Genomic DNA, 24,108 nt, shown 5'->3' with positions numbered 1-24,108 from the left:
GGGACTCCCACTAGTAACCTTTCCTCCTCACCTGAAGAGTTCAGGCAGCAAGATGCCTTCCCCTCCACCAATCATGCCTACAGTTCCTTCCAATTCTTTAGCAGATCAACCTCCACCTAGTCAAGAGCAAGAGCAAACCACCAAAATGCCTAATCTTTCTAGAATACTTAACTCAAATATTAAAATCCCATCAGCAATTATAATGGCCTTCATTGCAGACTTTTCATTATCACAGCCAGTAATTAGCTCTGAAGTGTCTCTTTGGTCATTTGGAATATTGTTAACAGAAAGGCTGCTACGAGGAACTGTTTCTCATTTGTCTGATTTTACTTTGGATGCTGAAAAGAAATTTCAGGACTTAGATCAAAGGATTATTTTCTTACAGAATGATTTTCAGAAGAGAGACTTCAGGTTCAGGCTCAAGCAGTTGGAACTTCTGGTCTTAAAAACAGTTTCAATGTACATACTAAGTCATGGAAAATTGAGTAAGAGTCAGAAACCTGGGACTTTTTAATTTTCCTAAACCTCATTTCATAACACCTGAAATCTTAAGTTAAGAAATTTATTTCTTAGACATTGACTCTTCCTAATTCTGAGAAAAAAAGTAACTCATTCATGTTATGGTGTTCCTAGGATATTGAGAATAAAGACTCAAGGAGATGGTAGTCTGGATCAATTGGAACCTTTGGGAGACCTCTCATATAGGTTTTCTAGAGAATTCACAGGACATCAGCAGCACCAGATCCACTCTCCTGGTCTTTTTTTATCTCAGAAAGTGATAAACTATTGGTTCTCAAAGCTTATTTCAAATTGAAAAGTGTTCTCTTTCATGGAGAGATGATGATGGCATTTCTAGATGTTTCTTGAGCTACCCAGATGGGAAGAAAGTTTCTTCTTCAATTAAAATCCAAAGTTATTTTTAAGATTCCTCTGTAAGTGTATTTTCATTATCAGAGAGCTTCATGTGTGTTTGTGAACCCAACCTAATGGAAAAATTTCTCTTTAAGAAGGATCAAAATAAGATAATGGCAATAGAAAGTTGTACCCAGGTAACAGTATGACCCAAAGGTCTTTGAAGAAATCATAATTTTTTGTGTTTTATAGTTATACTATTCTGTAAGCAGCGCCTGTCACCCGTCAATCACCAACAGATGCCGCTTCCAGAATCGTGACTTCCAAGTACCCTAGCCACCAGAAATGTAGGTCAGGGTTTTACAGGCCTACATTTCCAGCACTTAAGGTCTTTCCTGAATCATAGCTAACATCATCTAGTGATGCCGAAGCCCAGCATCTCCCCTAGTCATGCCCATTTCCAGGCTTCGATGTCATTAGGCAACGCTAGGCACCATAGACCTAAGCACCTGTCCAAGAGGCTGCCTAGTGTCACCTAATTTTTTGTTTTGATTAGGTTTTACTGTAATTGGTTTTTAATGGCATGACCAATTATCACATCGTTTAGAACCAATTAAAACCCAAGTATCTTGATCTAGGTACCTGCCAGCAACTAACCTTTGGTGGCTTTTTGAGATCTGGGTCTAAAGGCCCTCACTTAATATTGCTGCACTAACCCACTAACATGAAGTAATGTAGCTGTGTATAGCGCAGAATTATCCACTTTCCACCCCAATGACACACCTCCTCAAAACAAAAGAAAGAAGGAATTGCTCAACCAAAAATAAAAACAATAAATAGACCCGGAGTTAGACTGTGGTAATATTAAGGGCTGTGGCAGAGAAATAAAGGGAGCCCTTTCCCCACCCCCCTCCCTTTTTTGTTATGGATTTAGAGGTCATTCCCCCTCACTACAGGTCTCTCAGTAGCTCTCCATAACACATGGGTACATGAGATGGGAGAGGTCATCCTTTCCTTCAGAGTAATTTTAACTTAGTCTTCATTGTGGGCTTTTTACTTTCTCATAAAATAATATAGCTTTGCATCATTCTGGGTCACGTTCAGATACACAAGCCAATGTCACAGAGCCACAAAGAAAAGCAACAGTGGAAAAATTCACAAGCATTTTGTTTACTCTGTGTCAGTGTATTCTCCCCATCTCTCCGAGAATATCACTCAATGCACAGAAGCAGCTTTTTAATATGTAGTCACCATATATAACTCATAAACTTGTGCAGTAGCTACCAGAGAGCTCAGGTGTAGGGCAAAAGATTGGTTTGTTTGTCCCCTCCCACTGCTCCTGACTTATACACCAAGGTCAATAAAGGGAGTGCTTCTGGAACCCGCCCCCACGCCCTCAGGGCACCAGCTCCCCGCGAAAGGACGAGCACCCGCATGTTGGAGCGGAATTTATTCTGGAGGCCAGTGAGAACAGACAAGAGAGTGTGGAGCAGGACTCCCTACAATCGCAGGAGAGGTCAAGAGTGGAACATGAGGTGGAGGAAACTTCTGGGGACGGACGAATCCAGGTTACCGAGCAGCATGTGGAGTTGCCAGCTGGAGAGGAGTTCATCTCACAAATTTCCCTTTCTCAACTCCCGAGACCTCGAGAGGTAACTCTAGACTAGACTCAATTTGGGATCTTGTGGCAAGCTTGCCTACTCTTATAAATCCTCATTTTCAACGTTTAGAGGATAAAATGAAAACTCATGCAACAGAAATTAAGAACCTTCAATTTGAAATGGTTAACTCTAAAACCTCTTTGAGCACCATTAACCAGGAAATAACCTCGTCAAAAAAGGTCCAAGAAACTTTGATCAAGGACAATATTAATTTGAGAAGAAAATTAAAATCCTTAGAGAACTCTTCCAGATCTAACAACATAAGATTGATTAATTTTCCTAGAAGTACCATGGTTACTCCTAGGGAAATGGTAAAGAGGTATATGTTAGAGGTTTTGGATATCTCTGAGGAGCTTTTACCTCCTCTAACACAGGTTTACTATCTACCTACTAAAATACAGAATCAACAGCAAGGAATTGCTGCTGATCTGAATGTAACCACATTGCTTGAAATATCTCATAGAGAGATGGTAACGCCAACAATGTTATTATTGACAGTGGCTTTAGCCACAAGAATTTTCTCATGAAAAATTTCTTTAAAAATAAACAGAAGGAATTTTTAGGTTTAAAAATTCAGATGTACCCAGATTTAGCCAGAGATACCCAGAGACGAAGGAGAGAATTTCTAGTTCTATGACCTGGAGTATTAGGTATGGGGGCGACGTTTTATTTACGCCACCCTTGTAAATGTGTTATATATTATTCTTCTCAAAAATATGTTTTCTTTGAACCCTCGCAACTGACGACTTTCCTATCGCTTTCATGACTTGAAAAGGAGGAAAAAGAAAAATCTATGCCTAAAGCACTAAATGAAGTAGAATTAGGGCAGCCTTGAGTTCAGACAGCTTAGTTGTGTCTCTTCTTCTTTTAATTTTCATTATTATTATTCCCGTTATGTTAAACCTTGGATCTCAATAGAGGACTTGAGTTGAATTTAAGCATGTATTATTCTCTTTTTAATTTTATGTTGCCATGTAAATATCTCTATGCGTAAAATTCCTTTCTGTACAAGTTGATACTTGATAGTTTAATTAAAAACAATAAAAAAAGGGAGTGCTTCTTTCAAAATATGCACTTTATTCAGGGGACGGGCCAACAACATACAGCATAACTTATAGGGCTCCTTTTACGAAGCCGCGTTAGCGGCTTTATCGCATGTACATTTTTAGCACGCGCTAACCCCTGCGCTAGCCGAAAAACTACTGCCTGCTCAAGAGAAGGCGGTAGCAGCTAGCGTGGCCGGCAAATTAGCATGTGCTATTACACACGTTAAACCGCTAACGCGGCTTCGTAAAAGGAGCCCATAGTGTAAGGAGGATAATGAAGAGATTATTCATAATTGTATAAATGGAATATCATATATACCAAGAGAAATAGATGTAATACTAGTATTTAAGCCCGTTTCATTAACGGGTGCTAGAATAGATGTGTAGACTTTTAGCACAATGGGTCGCTGAGGCTTTTCTTTCTTTCTTACTTTATGTTTTTTATCTCTCTCCCTGCCCCCCTTTCTTTCTGTCTCTGTCCCCCTGTGTGTCTCTGTCTCTTCCCTGGCCCCCTGTCTTTCTCTCTCTCTCCCTGGCTGGTTGTCAGTCTTTCTTTGTTTCTGTATCTTCTCCCTTCGCGAGTGTGGGGCAGTTGTAGGCGCGCAAGCGCATTCCTTCCGGCCACGGTCATACGGAACACGCAGGTAGGAGTGCGCATGTGCCGCTTAGGATTTTATTATGTAGCCATTAAGCCCGTTACATTAACGGGTGCTAGAATATATGTCTGTCTGTCTCCCGCTGACTCTCTCTCTCTCCCTAGCCCCCTTTCTCTGTCTGTCTTTCTGTCCCTCTCCCTGCCCCTGTGTCTTTCTTTCTTTCTGTCTCCCTCCCGCTGTCTGTCTTGTCATTTTTCCCCATTTCCCTGTGCAGCAGCATTTAAATCCCACTTCCCTATGCAGCATTTCCAACCCACTTCCCTCCTATCCCCCCCCCTTTCCTGTGCAGAAGCAGCAGCGGTATTTCCCTTCCCCTCCAAGTCCCTGTATAGCAGTAGCAGCATTTTTCCCCCACCCTCCTTTTCCTTCTCTTACCGCCATCTGCTCTTCTCTTACCTGCTCCATTTGGCCCCTCCCCCTTCTTTTACTGCCGTTGTTCTGCTGATCTGGCCTGCTCCTGATCCTCCCACCGCCAACAAATCTCCGGGCTCCAGCCGCGTAGGCCGCACTTTAAACACGCTGCTTCGCGGCCTTCTACTGCCGATTTCCTCTCCCGCGTCTGTCTCCGATGATATCATCAGAGACGCGGCAGAGGAAACCGGCAGTAGAAGGGCGCGAAGCAGCATGTTTATAGTGCTGCCTATGCCGCTGGAGCCGGGAGGTTTGTGGAGGGTCAATGGGCGGAGCGGGGCTGCTCTCCACCACTCGGTTGCTGCCACAGCCCCACAGGGCCGCGAGTGTGTTGTAGTCACTTATGCGCACTTCTTCAGGCCACAGACATACGGAACACGCAAGTGGAAGTGCGCATGCGCGGCTTAGGGTTTTATTATAGAGATACCTTAATATAGAAAGGTACATAGTGTAAAATTGTGTATCAAAGACAGGAGGTGTGAACACTATAGTTTACAATTACACAGTGTACACACTCAAAAACTAAAGTCTTACAAAAATTAAAATTGATCCAATTGCAAATGAATCCTAAGATATCTTGTAAGAACACACATGGATTTCCAGCATATGAGTTTTGGATAACAGGGGGGAAAAAAAATCTCTGAATAAATTAAGGGACAAAAATAGGATTTATGAACAGATTATTATGCATATTTATTAGGAATATCTTGAAAACCCAACTGGCTGGGGGTTCCCCAGGACAGGTTTAAGAACCGCTGGTCTAGTATTTACATACCATAGGTGTATTCTTCTGATAAACTTTGAAAGCAGATGAGCTCATAAGAAAAGCAATGCCGAACCAGCCCAAAGTCCTTCAAGCCCAGCATTGTCTCCAATAGTGGACAGTCTGGGATGCAAGTACTTGGAGGTATAAAAAGTAGATCTGTTTCCTACAGCTCATTTCCATGGTTGAACAATGGCTCTCCCAAGTCTCCAATGGCTAATCTTTTTATTTTTATTTTTTTTAATGATATTTCCTCCGGGAACTTGTCCAGTCCTCTTTTGGATCCCATTATACTGGTTGCCTTACCCATATCCTCAAGCAACAGATTGGTGGTCATCAGTTCCATGGGGGGAGGGGTGGAATTCTAAAAATGCTGCCAAGTCAGAAGATCCACACTAAACTAGTATTCTGCAAACAGCACTCTGTATGGAGCACTCTTCATAGAATATTAATTTAGCGTGGATCTTGCACCTAACTTTGGGTGCAGCTTTTAAGCTCGCTGAAACTTAGTATAAATGCTGACACACCACTAATGGCAGTAGAGCACGTAAGTGACCCTATTCTATAACATCATGCCTAATTTCTGGGAACGCCTCGACTCATCCATGCCCCTCCCATGGCCACATTATAAAATTTAAGCATGCATCTTAGAAAATAGGGCACAGGGCAGATCTGTGTGTAAACCCACATGAGTACCAATTAACACAAGTTATAGATTGTTAATTAGAGCTGTACCAAATATTTGTATTCGATTTGCTTCAGCCCTGCATACTGTATATTATTTGCATTTGGTCAAATAGTGATTTCATTTCAAATATGAATAACCCGGGGCTCTACTATGCTAAATCCTACTGAAATATACACTTGGATCTCTGGTTTTACTTTCCTTCTTTTATTATTTGTTATGTTAAAGCACAATGTCCATTATTTGTATTCAGTATTCGTATTCATCTGAATAATATTTTTCATTATTCGTATTCGGCCAAATAGTAAACTATGCTTTTTTGGTACAGCTTTATTGTTGATGGCTCATTACCTAATTAGTCTATGTGCTGATCTAAGGTCCACACCCAAAATTTGACAACCTATACTGAATCTGGGGAATATTGTTCTCTAGGCTAAACAATAACCATCTGTATTTCATTGTTACATCCCACCCAGTTTTATAAAAACTTCTGTCATAGCCCCTCTCGGTCATTTTTCTCCAAGCTGAACGGCTCATAGCCTATAACTTTTCTTCATAAAGGTAGTGTTCTACCCCCTTTTATCGTTTTTGTCACCCTTCTCTGAATCTTCCAGTTGCGCAATATCCTTTCTAAGATGGAATGACCAGAACTGCACACAATACTCAAGGTGCAGATGCACCAGCGATCTATACAGAGGCATACTCTGTTTTGCTCTTCATCCCTTTCAGATAATCCCCAACATTCTACGCTGGGCTGAAAATTTCAACTTATCCACAATGGCTCAGATCTTTTTCTTGGGTGGCAACTCCTAACTCAGAATTCAACATTTTGTACCTGCAGTTGGGATTATTTTTCCCTATGTGCATTTGGGTGTCCAGTCTCCTAGTAATAAGCAAACTAATGTATATAGGTTTTCATTTTGGAAAAAATGGAAAAACTAGATAACAGGTTAAAATTCTTCTAGTACTAAATCCTAGCCACCTTGTTATCTCCCATTTGTATTTATCTGATTCCATGCTGAAACAAAAAGACAAGAAGCATCCCTCAATCTGGATGCATGTAAAGAACAATCATAGCTCTGGACTGGTTACTGAGAGGTTCTACTGTATTCCTCTGCTTTCTTTCTTAAAACTCATGCTCTTTGTACCAGCTTTTTAAGAAAAAACTGAAATGGTTTTAAATCTGTAAGAAAAAAATATAAGTCCTAGGATGTACTGGGGGAAACCCTTTTAGGGTGGGATTCTCCTCCCCCGCTATGCTCAAACTCTTTGAAGATTAAGCAGCACTATTCAAAACTAGCTGGAATTTTTTTTCTTAATTTACCTCCAGTAATAAACCATCCTGCCTAGTAGAACAAGAGGCTGTGGGGGGAAAAGGGGAGGAGACGGCAGCAGGTGATACACAGAAGCTATTTGGTGATGGAATTCTGATAAGGTACAGGGGCTTCTGTGATATCCAACATTCAATACATTTCCTGTCTCTGCAGCTCTCTCTCTATGGAATTAAAAATATTCGCTATAAAATTAATAAAAAGGGAAATCAAATCTCAAAACAACTCTACACAAAGGTCTCATTACACTAGGGCTACCGAAATTGCCTTAGAATCGTACAATGCACATTTTATTCAATTATTACTTTTATTTTTCAGAAAGAACATGGTATGATTTCCTCTTTTACTGTTTTATATATATTATCTTAATTTTTGCATTATTTTTCTCCTTTTATTATTTGGGGTTTGATGCCAAAAATGCAGATGATTTGCTTTTAACACCTGCTGTAAAGGGTAAAGAAAGAAAAAAAAAAAAAAAAGGGATTTTATTGGTAGTTATTTAAAACAGAATAAGCTCTGAGAACCTGAGGATTTTAAAGGCTACAAAGAGGAAATAGTCCATTACATCTGAAGAAATGAAACCTCAAGCCTAACAACAGACTTGGAAGATTTTTACACTGGTTCCATAGCCTGAAGGGTCCAGTTTTTCCCACTGCAGCAGAGAAGTATTTCACGCATGATGCCTGAATTTCCTGAGCCTTCACCTAAATTCTCCTGGTTCCCCCAATTCACACTGGTCACCTGCAGAGCTGTGGCAAATTGTCTTTTGGAAGGTGGGAGTGGGAACGCAATTTAATTTTTGAAAACACAGATCTGTGAGTGAGGCAAATATACAAGCATACAAACTGCTCTTCTCAAACCTGGCATATACTAAACAACCCAGCAACAGCCCCAAAAAAAGGCCAAAAAAGAAAAATACGGTCTGTGTTAAAGTGAAAGAATTCAGAATGTGAACCAGGATAGGGCTGGCAATTCTGCTGCAGGACCCTCGGACTCAGAGCAGTAAATCCTAAAACAAACCCTGTAAGAACTGAGGCCTCTTATGCTCTGGACCCCACTCTTTGCAAACAGCTGAATTTTATTCCCCTGATCTAAAGGGCTCCCAGCCACAGGCATCTGTCGCTCACACACTAACAAGGGGTATAAACCTCAGCTAGCTCTACGTGTGGACAGGTATCTGCATGCATGAATGTCATGTGGGCATGTTATGTACTTGTATGTGCAGGTTTAGCAAGAAACCTATCATAGGATTCAGTTGAAAATAAGGCTTTATCCTATCTGGACTTTTTGGTCAACAGATTTGCATAAACAAATTGATCAGCATTTTTAAAAATCCACAATCAATGACAGCACTTACACGTGTTTTCAACTGCTTTATTTTTTTATCCAGTTAAATGTTAATACTAACATATTTTTTATTCCTTTAGTAAGTTAGCAGAAATTAAATTGAGACACATAACAAAGAGATCCTAAAATTAATTACAAGGATTTAGAACAGAAAATGACAAAAGACCAGATTACATGCAAGGATTTGAAGAGCTACAAAAAAACATCATGGAAAGATAGCAAAAAATGTATAAAATTAGTGAAGACTTAGAATTTAAGTATATGTATACGTAAATATATTAATATAATCTTAAAATATATTAATATAATCTTTATGGAATTCTACTCTGAAAATCCACAATCACCACCACGATGAAAAGTCAAAAGGTAAATGGAGACAAAAAAAGATCCTTTAGGATCATGAGAAAAAAAAATAGTAGCAGAATCAAAAATCTATAGATGGAAAAAGCTGTTTCAATGGCAATTTCCAATTAAAAGAAATAGAAAGAGCTAGAGAAAGAGAAAGAGGAGGGGGAACAGGAGACGTGAGGGGAGTAAGAGGGGTCCCTGCAGTGCGCTATCACCAAGCTCCAAGCGACAGAAGCACAGGAAGGGGAAGCAAGACACTGCTGGCCATGTAAAGTTCAACCTATAAGCAAGCTATAGCATCCCTTGGACAGAGGGAAGATCCTGCACCGACACATCCCAATTGTGTAAACATGCAGTGAAATAGGGGGAGAGGGAAAGTGCAGGGGCAGTGCGGCACTGCAAGGGTTACAGGCAAAGGCATTAATGGGAAAGGTCAGGGCTGAGGAATGAGGTCTTCTCTGCCCATGGCAGATGCAGGCTCTGTGGCCTGCACACATCCAGGGACTTTAAATCAAGGCTGTGCTTTAGGACATGACTATCCCCACCCCCCACTGACATACAAACACATGTACACACAGGCAGACACACAGACACTCATTACCATCTATGATCACAATTTCAGAAGCAATTGAAGTTAACAGCTGAGCTGGTATGCTACCTCCTGTGATGCAGGAAGGTGGACATTACCTAAATATGTTGGCAAAAATTCTACATACAGCTTAAGGACGGACCTGCATGGTCTCACCTCCCCCCACATCTTTGAAGAATTTTTGCACTACATCACAACTTGCGAACAATTCAGTTTTCCACAAGACCAATAGAGCTTCAAAATCCCCATTTTATTCATGCAAACAGAAGAAAGAACCAACCCTCATCTAAAACTCTCACTCCCTCCTGATAGTCTGACAAGTCTGGACCGAAAGAATCTCGCTGCAAATACTGGCTCAAAGGGCAAATATTTTGTTATTTTTATTTTTTTGTTGTTGTTAAGATTTAGTACTCTAACCCTTATCTTCCTCCTCCACCTCAGAGATTTCAGCTATGTTTGTCAGGAAAAACAGAGGTTACCTGTTCCTCAGTATACAACTCTTCTGGGTTAATTAGAACACACACTATACCTTGCTGTAAAATAGATCTTTGTAAAATTTGATGATTTAGTGCCTGGTCCGACTCTTATGAAGAAAGAAAACTACAAAAGAAGAAACCATGAGATGAGCAGAAACTGCAGTCTATGGATGTAAACAAAAGAGAACCCCAAGATCCAAACTGCAGCTGAATGACTGCTCAGACAACACACAGACACCTGCTCTGCTAAAGCCAGCCACTAACCTGAAGATGTCTACCCCAAAAATGTGCAAGCCTACTATAGATATAGCCCAGTCCCAGAACCCTGTGGCCTAGTGATGGTTATGTATGTATGTAGGTGGGCAGAAGGACTGTTTATAGAGAGAGACATACAAGTTTGTGAGGTATCCTGCTCAACCTCGGGCTGCATTGTATAAAATGAATACCGTCACTGAAGTGGCTACAGACAACACACACAGTTAGGCTCAAGCATTACCACACCAAGCTAAATTAAACGCAAGCACCCTGATGTAGAATCAGTTGTCCACTTCCTCTCCAAAAAAAAAACTCCCTCTTATTCAAAAGATTCCAAGAATACTTTACAAAAAAAAAAAAGGGGGGGGGGCTCCCTCCACAGCTCACAATCTGTCTTAACCTCCTCAGGCATGTGAGTAGGAGGGGTGTCTGCAAACTTAAGTCCTGGATTTTACTAAGGGGGTAAATTCCATAAAGTGGGCCCTAAACGTAGGTGCGCCAAAGAATCATGCCTTGCACCAGTCCTGTAATGAATGCATCATAGAATAGTAGAGCAAATCACTTCAGCACTATAGCTCACGCCAGAACAAGGGCAGGTGCAAGCTGGCACTCCTCAGTGCACCTTGCAACTTGCGCGTCTGCTACTATTTTCTTTTTTATTCTTCAAAGATTTGCGCATCGCTAGGCAGAATGTCACACCCATGCTCCACCTATTGGTCCAGCCCATTTGCTGTTATGCATAAAATGCCTATTTCTGACATCATTCATACATATAGATGTCCCTGTTCTATATAGTCCTGCATGTAATTGATGCCTAAATGTAGGTGCCCTTTATTTTTTTCATCACTCAGCTTCCTCCCACTCCTTTTTGCTTTCAACGCAGTCAAAACTAGAACTGAGATCTAGCACCATTCACAACTAGCAGTGGATTTTAACTGTTGTTTATATCCCACCCCACATAATCTGGTCTTTGCAGCGGGTGTCTTTTGCCAAGAACCATCCACCAAAGCTCCTTCTGGAAGGCTACAGTCATAGGCCTGTATCTGGTCACACAGGGGAATCATTTTCGAACAGGCGCCTACAGTATGTGGTGCCTACTTTTCATGACAGATTACTAGGGTAACAACTGAAATGCGAGGGCTCTTCAAAATGTTTTCACACTTTCATATTTTTATGGGAAATGGTTGGGGCAGGAGAAGTGGTAAGAGGGCGTGTTAATAAGACCCTGGGAAAAATGTATTGCAAAACAGGGTGATTATGTGGAAAAGTGATGTAATTTGCTTTTGAGATAGTTAATAAATAGTGGTTAAAAAAATAAAAGTGCGGAAACTTTTTGAAGGTCCCACAAGCCCATTTAGATGTGGGAGGGGCCAGCATCTTAATGGAGTGGCCTCGCACACATCCCAACAGGGCAGTGAGGCATCTTAACCCTTTCAGGACCATAAGGATCGTAGGCCAATTTTTGTGGTTTTGACGACATTTTTATGGTAAAAAGGGCTTGCAGATGCCAAAAAATTGATTTTTTTTGTGAAATATCATTATTTTTATTTAAAAAATCAAACTTCTGGCTTATGGACAGTGTGGCAAGTGAATCTTCTCGTCAATCTGGCAACGACGCTAATGAATGAATGTCGGAACCAGTTTGTTTACATAAAGGCAGTATCATATGGAATCCGTACATATCAAATTTAGAACTGTAGACTATCCCAATCAAAATTTATAGGATTTTAAAGTTATGGGACAAATATGTCCCTTGGTCCTGAAAGGGCTACAGGGCACTGCTGTAAAGAGTGCTAGGTATATATTTCACCAGAGCCCCTTTTACTATACAGTGGGCTCTCCAAAACTCCCCCAAAACCTTCTGTATCCACCTGTCTACCACCCAATAGTTCTTATGGCTGCGGGTATCAGCTATACGGCAGTACGGTATGTTTTGGGTGGGCTCACACTTTCCACCATGGGACTTGCTACTCCTCTCTGTGGTTCACTAGCCCAACCATCAGGCTAAAGACACCTGTGTGTAGGTCTACCAGGCTTTCCTATACCAGGTGCTGCTGCTCTGAAGGGGTGTGAGGGAGTCAGTGAACACTAGGGAAGTGTGTGGGGGGGGTCTTTACTTTATCTCTGCAGTGGTTACCTGGTTACTTTGGGTACCTTTTTAACACTTCCACCCTTTTAAAACAGGTCTAACTCAAAACGTATAAGCTCCGTCATGGACATTTGATTATCCCTGCAGGACATTTAAGTCTAAGCCTGCCCAGAGCCTGTCCAAATGCTGCCCATAACACTTCTACCAACACGCCGCTTTGAGCTCTGGATTAGAGAATGACACGGGGACAAATTTTTCCCCGTCCCCGCAGGAACTCAATTTCCCCATCCCGCCCCTGCAAGTTTTGTTACTGTCCCTGCCCCATTCCTGTAAGCTCTGCCTTAACCGCATGAGCCTAGAACCCCTTATGATTTTAAAGTATTTGAGGCTTGTGCAGATGAGGACAGAGTTTGTAGGAATGGGACAGGGACACGCGGGGACGGAATGGGGAAAAATTTGTCCCCGTGTCATTCTCTACTCTGGATGCACAGCAGGAGAAACGTCTCGCTAGACGTCCAAGAAAAGGGTTTTGATTACCAGCTCTTGGACGTCTTGCTGGTTTGGACGTCCAAGTGCCGACTTAGGCAGGTTTTTGGATGTCTGGATGTTTTGATTATGAGCCCAATAATATTCAAGTTACACACATTAAGGGGGAAATTCTATCAAATTGGTATTCGATGCTATTGTACAAAGGGCACTCTGGGATGAGCACTCTTTTATAGAATAGTATTTAGTGCAAAATTGAGCACAAAGACTTATGCCAGCTAAAATCTGGTGTAAATCCTGGCAAGTTGGGCATGGGTCCCCGCTATTCTATTCTACAACTCTGCGTGCATCTTTTGGGAATGACCCTGACCCATCCATGCCCTTCCCATGGTCACACCCCTTTTCAGCTGCACATGACCCAATTTAGGCGTCCCATTGTTACAGCCAGATCAGTGTCCAAATCATAATTAAGAGCTTGCTAACTCCAATAATTAAATCATTGGAGCTCAATTATTTGGGGTACCAATCTGGAATCTGCACTAATTTGGGCGCCATTTATAGAACCCAGGGGAAAGCGTCTAAGTGCCACTCCACTTATGTGTGTGCCTACCTGTAAAATACACACTATGTAAGCTGTATGAATTTTGCAGAATAGCACTTAAGTAGAATTTTGGCATTTATATGTATAAATGCATACATTTGAATCATGGCACGTGTGTGTGTTTCATTTATACACATAATCCACACATAAATGCAAGTACCTGCTTTAGAGAATTACCCCCTCACCCTCCAGCAGTGACTACGACTCCCTCCTCTGCCACTGATTTTCTCTGCAGCAGAGTTGAAGCTCCAACAGGTTCCTTCTGCAGGAGTTACTGGAAGTTTGCTTGTGTGTCTGTGGCAGAAAAGCTTTGTAAGACAAGTTCTTAATGTCTCATTATGGAAGCTTCTCTCTTCACAAGTGAGTAGTGGACACAAGCACCACAAATGAAGATACTGGTATTTGGTTTTAAATCAAGTTAAATGGGGCTGTTGGAGTTTAAGGGCTGTCTCTAATGTCATCTATAGCTGCAAAAATGCCTGGATGACATCACTCAGATCATATGTTGCATCACTGCATTCCACCTGCACAGCAGCATTTTTGGTTTAATTTCATGAAAGGCCAAATGGGAGACATGGGTGTCATGTCAGAGCTTGACATCTATTCCTAGGTTCAGCTGGTGATGCTGAGGCAGCTGTATACACAGTAGCTCTGCCTTAGGCAATGGAGGGGGAGGCGGAATCCCAGTCACCGTACAACAGCGACACCTACTGTCAGGTTAAGCATGTAGGTGTGCCAGATTCTGAAGGGAAGGGCAGTCTTTAGTGGCTGAATTATAAGGCACAGAGCAAAGAATAAGGAAAAAATTCCCCAGGGATTGCTTGAGAATACTCATGTCATCATAACCCCAAAAGCAAGTTTCAAATCAACTATAAACCTAAAGGAGCAGGAAAAATGGTCAGGCCACAATACAAATATTCCATAGAAAAAAAAAAAAAATAGGCCAAAGTGAAACTTTGTGCAAGTGCTACAAAACTTTTCACTGTTTATTTCCCATAGACTGCAGAAAATTAAAATGAGAGAGGAATTGGATTTAAAACAGTAAAAGCAAACCAGCTTGGGTTTGACATGTTACTTTAGTTGGTCCTTAAACCTGGCATTCTACGCCCCCAAAATAGGATTAAAATACATTGTGTGCCTGTAAGTAAAAAGCAGAGGAAAACATTTGTTGCAGAAATCTAAGCTCTCTGTCGAGACTTATGAACACAAGTCTGTATGGGACTAATAAACCACCCTAAACAACAGAGGGAAGCAGTCTGATACCAGCAGTAGTTAGTGTACCCTTGAGGGGCCAACGCACTTATGTTAGAGAGCAAAAAGACAGCTTGTTACATGCTGCCAAAAACCCTAACCATTGCCATTTCTGCATCCCTGTTCTCCCCCAGTAATACTAAGCCTCTGCAATTCCATTCCTACCTGCGGATCATCAGACTGCAGACATAAACATACTGAAAGTCTTACGTACAAGTTAGTTTTCTGGGCATTTGCTATCATGTCACATTTCTCGGAAAGGCTGTGAAGTGTCCTATAGTGTAACTTCTGCACCGTTTCAATCAGTGCTACAGAGATGCCAAGCTACCCAGATCCAGATTGCAGACCTTTTTTTTTTCCCAATCCTGGTTTTGAACTTGTATCCCAAAGCAGTGTGGGATTTGTAGAGCTTGACCCTCTGCTGCAAGTGCTATCATTCACCAGGATGGGGTGGTCAGAAGATGAGGACTCCAGGCTGGGTTACTTGGCATCTGTGGTACTATGAAACTAATAGGTAGCATGCAGAAAACATACTGGGAAAAGTATGAAATTTGTTGCCACAAGGTATGGCCAAAGCAGGTGGCACAGTGGAGTTTAAAGGTATTAATATAGAACCAAATCTTTTCCAGAGAAGAAAAAATGGTAAAACTAGAGGGCATAATTTGAGGTTACAGGGAGGAAGACTTAGGAGCAATGTCAGGAAATTCTTCTTCATGGAGAGGGTGGTAGATGCCTGGAATGCCCTCCCGAGGGAAGTGGTGGACAGGAAAATGATGAAATTCAAAAAAAGCATGAGATAAAAATAGAGGAACTCTAATTAGAAAACAAAGGATATACATTAAAGAACTAAGGCCGGTTTTGGACAGAACTGCACGGTCTGTGTCCCATATATGGTGATTCGGTTTGGGAACTCCATTAATACAGAACATGAGGACGCTACTGGCTAGACTTTACAGTAGATATCCTGCAAACACCGGGATGGTTGGATATGCTGGAGTGAGCCTGGACGGCAACTTCAGCATTTGGAACCTAGGACAATACCAGACTTTACAGTCTACAGCCCATAAATATCAATGAAGAGACAAGTTAATCATGTATTTTTTAATGGGTATAACTTATGGGCAGACTGGATAGACCGTTCAGGTCTTTATCTGCCATAATTTACTATGTTACTCTGTAGTCTTGGCACAGTCACTGCTTATCTCTGGATATGAATATTAAAGCAAGGACCTGCTCCTTTGTATTTGCCAGAAACCTGGCTTGGCCACCATCAGAGAGAAGATGCTGGCACAGCCCTCCCATAGGAGGTTGGGTCCTTAGCAACAGAGTTTGGGCCCTGTTCTACATACCAATACCCAGCTAAGGTGCTGTCACACGCCCTCCCCCCCCCCCCCCCTTTATCCCTTCCTTCCAAAAGGTCCAGATTAAGATCACCACAGAATGCAATAAAAAAGCCAAGATTCACCCAACAACCAGGCACCAAGCCCAACTCCAGAAATTCACCCAAAGGAAGAATAAGCCATACACATTCCACATCACAAAGAAAACAGACTTGCATTGCAAACCAGAGATTAGAGCTCAGCCTCAGAACTTCAATACCAAAGACTATAGACCTAGTGACTCACCCTAGTCTCCAGCAACCAAGGTAGCACCCCAAGGACTCACCTCAGCACAAGACCACTAAACTATCTATTAATAATGGAAGGAAAGGGAAGGAAATTACCAAAATGGGTCAAAATAAAAATCCGCCCAAAATGAATTCTGCATTCTAGAACATTGCCCCAGGTAAGTTTACCAATGACAAACACCCAGCTAGTAGACCAATCAATTGCCATCTTGAAAAGGTACAGAAATCACTTCCTCTTTAGTGGGGGGGAGTATATTAGTGCACTTATGTGCCTTAAAGGCAACATGTTTAAAAGAAGGATGGTTTAATTATCTTCATTCTACATTATTCCTTCCAAATGGATGAATGTAAACAGGTGAAGACAGTGTTTGCACTGGCAAAAACTATGCAACCTTTCTTCCTCTGTCAAAAACAGAGACAGAGTGTAAAGGCAAACCATTCCGAATTAATCTCATCACATCAACAGTTAAGTAGTGTAATTACATGCTTGTCCATATCTAATTAACCTAAGAAACATGTTCCTGCCAATTGCCAACAAAATGTTTCACTATTGAAAGGGTAATTACAAGTATTGAACTTATTTTGCATTGCTGAGGAGCCTGGAACAGAATCAAAAATAAAAAAAAAGATGTGGTCACAAAGCTCAAGGGCCTTGTAAGGGAATCTACCTCTAGAATTCTGCAATGTTTCACCCTAGGGTGCAGAAACCACAGCATTTTTCTGGGGTCTCCTAGCCACTCCAGCAGGCTCCTTTTTATCCTCCAACCACAGAAATTCCTCCCCCGCCCCTCCCAATATTCCACAGCTGAAGTCTCTGCTCCCGAAGTTCCCCTCTGCGTTTAATTGGAAGGAAAAAGCTTAGATCAATACAGGTATATATTTTCTTGTCTTACGGCAGCTCAGCTCCCCCCCTCCCCCCTTCAAACCCAAGTGGTGAAACAGACCAGATACAGAAACGAATAAATGCATTCATTGACGAACAGATGAGAATTAAATAGGGTTACAAATAGTAAAAAGCTATGGAAATCCTAGAAGAGCAGCCAAGAAGTTACTACACAAGACCAACATAATTATAGTTGACAGCTGAAGAAGGCAGGAAAGAAGAGGGGGATAACGGGAGAAGGTAAGGACATATAGAAGATCAGGGAAAAGGAAAACCAGGATTTGGAGATAAACGAGGGGGAATAGTAAGAAATGGAGAAAGACTAAACAAAAAAATTGCAAAACAGAACCAAAACTAAAAGGGCCGAAAGATCGGTGATGAGCTCGGCGGCAACTGTAGAGACTCCAGGACAAATCCCAGCAAGGAGAGAGCAAAGAGAAACGGCGGAGGCTCCAGGAATCCGAGGACCGGGGCATCAGCGGCGGCTTCAAATTCAGATCCCCAGCCCCTCGGGGGACCGCCAGCGGCTCCTGATTCTCCAGACCCCGGGGACCAACAGCGGCTCCCGATTCAGATCCCGACCCCAGCAATCATCCAGGCTGCACCTGCAGCAAGTGCCGGCTTCCCATTCACCTTCCTTCTCTCCCGGAGCAGCTCTTAAGCTCGTGCCCGGCTGCTGCAGTTTATAAGCCGCCGCCGCTGCCTCCTCCTCCGCCGGCCCCTCTCTTGCTCCTTCTCCTCCTTTTAATTGATTTTTAATAATTAATTCGGCTTTGCATCGATTTCCCTGACGCAAAAAAAGCAGAAAAGAAGAGGGGGAAAGGAACGAGATGAGAGAATTGAGCAAGTGGTGAAAAAAAAAACTAGAAGATAAAATATTAGGAAGATATTTAGAAGAAATAGATCAGAATAAGCAAAAAAAAAAAAAAAAAGAAATTTAAGAGTCTAAAAAAAAGAGGAAAAAAGAAAAGTGAAGAGTTAAAGGGCCAGTAAAGTGATTTAAAAATAAGAAATAAAATGATTACAAGACGGTGAGATGGGAAGAAGCCATTAAGAAAAACAAATGGAAGAAAAAGTAATATTAAACAACAAAATAAAGAAATGGGAATAGAAACACTGACAATATGCAATGAATGAAATGGGAAAGAAGCAAAACAAAAAGGAGAAGCAGAAAAAGTGTGCCTGGGCCCTGTCCTGGGCAAGATACGATTTTTCCGGCTCCACTCCTACTCTTTCCATTTTATTTTCACCCTTTTGTAGCCTTTTATTCTTGCATTCTCTCACCATCTTGCCCTCCATCAATCATTCCTTTCTATTTCCTTCTTACACTTCATTTCGCCCCCTCTCATTCATGCATTTTATTCCTGTCACTCATTCTTTTCGTTCTCTCATCCTTTCTTTCCAATTCTTCCGTCATGCTTTTTCTCCTACTCCTCCCGTCCTTCATTCATTCCCCCTGTCCTTACTACTTTTCATCCTTCCTTCTATTCATTCATCCTTTCTCCCCCGGACTCTGATCCCACTTCCGCATTACCGGACGGGGGATAAGCGCTCGCCCGTCCTCCGAGATCCATCCGGCCTCGGGGGGCAGGTCTGCCCCGGTCCCTTCCCTCCCATCTCAGCCTCTCTCTTCCCCGTCGTGACGATAAATCCTAAATTCAAAACATTTGCACTTATTTATTATTATTATTATTAATAATAATAAAATTAATTCCATTTGTGCACACACAAATTCTTGCCTCCTTTATCCCACGGGCAAATATCTAAATTCTCCCTCACACGCCTGCCGGTACAAGAAAGCTCAGTTTTTTAGCTCAGTTTTCTAAAGGCAGCTCCCCACCTCCCCTTTCTGTTTCGGAACAAAGCAGGACATTGCAAAGGAATTGTTCTCTCTGTTTGCAGCCTCGCTTTTTTTTTATTATTATAATGTATCCCAGTTGTATTTATTTTCTTTTTCTTTTTCCTCTTCGTTTCTCGCTTCTTTTCTAAGGAAAAGAAAGCCCACATTTTGCAGTTGCAACAGCCGTGGAAGAGCCTGAGCCGCTCCTGCTACAGGCCGGCGGCTGCTGCATTAAGCATTTTGCAATCAATAAAGCGCGGGTGAGATTATGCAAAGCGCAGATATTAATATGCAAAGTTTTAAAGATTTTTTAAATGGAGAGAGAGGAAGGGGGAAAAAAGAGTGCACCTTACCCCTGCTTCCATCGGTGGGCGCCGCTGCTGACTCCGCCATGCGCGCGCGAGGTGGGCCCGGCTAAGAGAGTAGTAGGAGGGAGCAGCGCGCGACCTAGGCCGAGCCTCCTCCTCCCGCCCACCCAGGCGCGCGTCGCTATGGAGACGGGTCATCCCGGGCCTGAGAGGAAGAAGCTCCGGGAGCGCGTGTCCGACTGTATTCAGCTTAAGGTACGCGCTAGCGCCATCTGCCGGTTAGCTGAAGGCAATACGGCGGCAAGAAGTACTGGAGAACCACAGCTGCAATGTAATGAATCCCTGTTTCCGAGAGCTTACAAGCTTTACTGAGCCGCGGTAGCGATTCCTGGTGCGGCATCTGCAACGAAGCCCAAAGGAACTGAATGGGCTGCGTCGCACTTGTCGCATGGGTTTCTATCCTGGCTGTGTAAATAGTCAGGAACACAGAGGGCAGTGGAGAAAAATAGAAGGATTTCTGCTCAGAGGGGTACAGTTACAATTAAAGTGGTTTACATGTTTTAGATAGGTACTTATTTTGTATCAAGGACAATAAAAAGTTAGGTGACTTACCCAGAATCACAAGGCCCTGCAGTGAGAATTGAACTCACAACTAGAGAATGACATGGGGACAAATTTTTCCCCGTCCCCGCAGGACTCATTTTCCCATCCCGTCCCCTTGAGTTCTTTTCCTGTTTCTGTTTGAGGCTTGTGCGTATGAAGACGGAGCTTGCAGGAATTACAAGCTTTGTCCTCATCTGCACAAGCTTCAAACACTTTTAAATCATAAGTGTTTGAGACTTGTGTGATTAAGGCTGAGCACAGGAATGGGATAGGGACAGCAAAAAAAACTCACAGGAACAGAATGGGGAAACTGAATTCCTGAAGGGAGGGGGGAAAATTTATCCCCATATCATTCTCTACTCGCAGCCTCAGGAGGCTGAAGCAGCTGCTCTAACCACTAGGCTATTCCTACTACTATTAATTATTTCTATAGCGCTACCAGACGCACACAGCGCTGTACAGAGTCACAAAGAATAAGAAAACAGTCCCTGCTCAAAAGAGCTTACAATCTAAACAGGCAAGACAGACAAACAAGATGGCATGGATACAGTTAAGAGGAACAGTTAATCAGCTGGATGGGTTGGAGGGCAGAGGAATTGAAAGCTATATCAAAAAGGTGTGTTTTCAGTCTGCTTTTAAACAAGGGAAGGGGCCTGATGGACAAACACAGACAAAACACAGACAAACACAGACAAACTCAGTGCAAGCCCTGAGGGGGTGCTCCCGGCCTTGAAGCCGTTGGCGTCCGTTCCCCCCCCCCCCCCATTTGCGGTGGAGAAGCAACCTGCAGCGGGATCGCAATGCCAGCAATCCCTGCGCTGCTTCGGCGCTGCTTCCTCCACCGCGGTCCCGTCCCTCCTCTGATGTCGGAGGAGTGGCGGGACCGCGGCGGAGGAAGCAGCGCCGAAGCAGAGCAGGGATTGCTGGCATCGCGATCTTGCTGTGGGCTGCTTCTCTACCGTAGGTGATGCGGAGAGGCCAGGGGAATGAGCGGTTCTTCAGGGTTGGGGATTGAGCAGTCCTTCGGGGTGGGGTGGGGCATCAGGCCTTCAGGGTGGGCCGAGCAGGCAGGCCTTCAAGGGGGGCGACAGGCAGGCAGGCCTTCAAGGGGGGAACAGGCCTTCAAGGGGGGGTGCAGGCCTTGAAGGGGGGGACAGGCCTTCAGGGGAGGGGGGCCCTAGTATAGAAGTACACGGAGGGAAGGGGGGTTCAAAGAGATGCGCATATGCTGGACTTTGGGTGGGAAGAAATAATGGGTCTGAAAATAGAGGAGAGGGAGAGAGATGATGGGCCATGGTTTTTAGGGAGGGAAGGAACAGAAAGGGAGAGAAGTTGGACACAAGGGATAGTGTGGAGGGGGGATAGAGATACTGGATAGGAGGGTAGTTGGGAAAAGAAAGGGAGAGATGGTGGACCCTGGGGTGGTGGGGAAGAAGGGAGAGATGCTGGATGAAAGGGTAGTTAAGAAAAGATGGATCTGTGGAGGGAGACGAAAAAAGGAAAAATGCTAGACCTCCTGGGGAGGGAAGGGAAACGGGGAGGACAGAGATGGCAGATGGATGGTTAGCATGCAGAAAGAAGGAAGAAGGAGACCCTGGCAAGCAAGTTATCAGAAGACAACCAGAGCCTTGGACCAACAAGATTTGAAAAATAACCAGACAACAAAAGGTAGAAAAACTAATTTTATTTTCTGTTTTGTGATTACAATATGTCAGATTTGAAATGTGTATCCTGCCAGAGCTGGTGTTAGACCACAAACATGAGCTAGGATTTAACAGAGAGAGGAAAAGTCCTTTTTGTTTCTTTATTTTATTTACACCGCAGCGCCAGTGTGGTTAGGAGAAGCCAAAGGGGGGTGAAAAAGCTATAAAATAAACCCACCAGGATGTTTGAAAAAAAACACCCAATTGGGCAGGAAAATCGAATCGAAAAACCAATTCAATAGGCTGAATCGAATCGAAATTTATTTTTTTTCCCCTGAATCGGGCAGCACTAGTTTGCGCTACTGTCTTAGGCTTTAGGACCTGGGATTGGGGAGAGATGGCATCCTCAATACTTTATAATGCAAGTGAAACGAGGATTTGGTCAAACTTTTGAAGGGTCTGCAAAAGAAAAATATTGTATAGGCCGGGGACATGAGACAGCAGGAAATGGGAACTTTTTTTCCTTCTATTTTTGTGAATTGCAAGGCTGAGGATGTCAGAGAGTTCAGTTAAAATATGTCCTTTATAAGAAAATATAATAATGTGTTTTATAAAGTTTATAAGCATTGCTGGCCTACCCGGTGAGGTGTTCCTAATGGAGGTGGTGGTGGCAGCGTGTCAATGTGTTGAGAGGACAAACTCCGGGCCCATTTCCACCCCCCAGTTAGTCCATTCTACTCAACTGGTTCACACACTGAGTGGGTCTTTGGGTGTTGTGCCTGGGTAGTTGTTTTGGGATCTCTTCCAGTGGTTTGTCAGTATCTCCTTGTGGTCCAAGGAAGGAAACTTTGTAAACCTTAGTTGACCTTCAGAATATGTTTGTATCAGTGCTGCTTGTGTGGCATTAGGCTATGTAGTGATCGAAATAAATAACACATTTTTGCACTATATGGTGGGTGTATGAGGAGATTCACATTTCCTGCACAGCTAAGTCCTTGTGAAGTTACCTTGTTCTTTCTGTATTTGACATCTAGCAAGATCTCCGTTTGGAAGGAAAGATCTAAGCTTAAAAATGAAGTGGCCAGAAGTTATGGTAAAAGCAGATAGTGTTGCTGGTTTTAAGAAAGGTTTGGACAAATTCCTGGAGGAAAAGTCCATAGTCTGCTTGCCCTGGATCGGTAGCATGGAATGTTGCTACTATTGGGTTTTGACCAGGTACTAGTGATCTGGATTGGTTACCATGAGAATGGGCTACTGGGCATGATGGACCATTGGTCTGACCCAGTTAGTCTATTCTTATGTTATGTTCTCATCTGTAGGGGCCTTTGTTTTCACTTCTTATTTTAATGTATTTTTTTTCTGGGAACTTATCAGTGTTTTTTATAATGGGAACAAAAATGGAAGAGAATGAATGTGTGTGGAATGGGGGGGGGGGTTTAACTAATTTCTTCAGCTAAATAATTCAATCCACCTCAACCAGACATAGGAGAACTCACGCAACATTCACACACCCTCCAACCAAAAACGTCAAAAGAAAAAAAAACTGTTCGACAACCTCCTAACACTCGACCCCCAACTCTACAACCTATTGACCTCAACCACAAACTACAAAACCTTCAAAAAGGAAATAAAAACCCTTCTATTAAAAAAACACATAAAACTGAACTAACACAATCAGAACTGTCCCAAGCATCACCTGCAACTACTCCATATGTACTTCTGATGTCATGACAATTCAGACATAATTTATGTTATGTTTGGATTAATGGTTACATATATGAGGTTCAATAAAAGAAAATTTTCACTGCCTGTTTCTATTCTGACCATTTATTCTGTTTCATGGTTATTAAAATATTATTAAAATATTTTTTTACATGGGGAGGTGTCAAAAAATGATGGTCCCCTAGGTACGCCACTGAACTCAGGTAATTTATTCCAGGCATAGTGGGCAGCTAGATGAAAGGAACAAAGTCTGGAATTGGCAGAGGAGGAGAAGGGTACCGTATTTTCACGTAGATAACGCGCACCCATGTAAAACGCGCACACGGGTATAGCGCGCAGAAAACACAAATCTATGTACAGAAATTTTTATATACCGCGCACACCCGTATACCGCGCATGCTGCCCGACTCTCCCGTCGCCGCCCGACTCTCCTTTTGCCCGCCCCGACTCTCCTCTGGCCTCCCCGACTCTCCTTTCGCCCGCCCCGACTCTCCTCTCCCCCTTGAAGTCCTGTCCCCACCCTGAAAACCTGATCCCCCCCCGACGTACGATTCACCCCAACGCAGGACCGCTCACACCCCCACCCCGAAGGACCGCTCGCAAGCACTCCCGTCCTCTTGCCCCAGCCAACCGCG

At 42.9% G+C, this 24,108-nt stretch overlaps 1 protein-coding gene across 11 annotated transcripts in view; it reads right to left on the bottom strand.

The window, feature by feature from the left end:
* POU2F2 (POU class 2 homeobox 2) overlaps positions 1 to 20,188 on the bottom strand; it is a 404,239-nt gene extending 384,051 nt beyond the window's left edge. For 3 of the 11 annotated variants that reach the window (XR_004541086.1, XR_004541087.1, XM_033963224.1), the window contains exon 1: positions 19,551 to 19,721. Coding sequence is in view for 6 of the 11 variants with exons in the window: in XM_033963224.1 (XP_033819115.1) it covers positions 19,551 to 19,590 (40 nt within the window). In the remaining 5 variants the exon portion in view is untranslated. Of the gene's footprint in view, positions 1 to 19,550; positions 19,727 to 20,117 lie in introns of those variants that run through there. The other 8 variants (XM_033963214.1, XM_033963219.1, XM_033963217.1 and 5 more) reach the window with 7 other exon arrangements.
* Between the last annotated feature and the right edge of the window lie 3,920 nt (positions 20,189 to 24,108).

This window comes from Geotrypetes seraphini, chromosome 11, assembly GCF_902459505.1.
Source record: "Geotrypetes seraphini chromosome 11, aGeoSer1.1, whole genome shotgun sequence".
NCBI classification, from domain to species: domain Eukaryota; kingdom Metazoa; phylum Chordata; class Amphibia; order Gymnophiona; family Dermophiidae; genus Geotrypetes; species Geotrypetes seraphini.
This window is presented reverse-complemented; position numbering and strand designations above follow the sequence as displayed.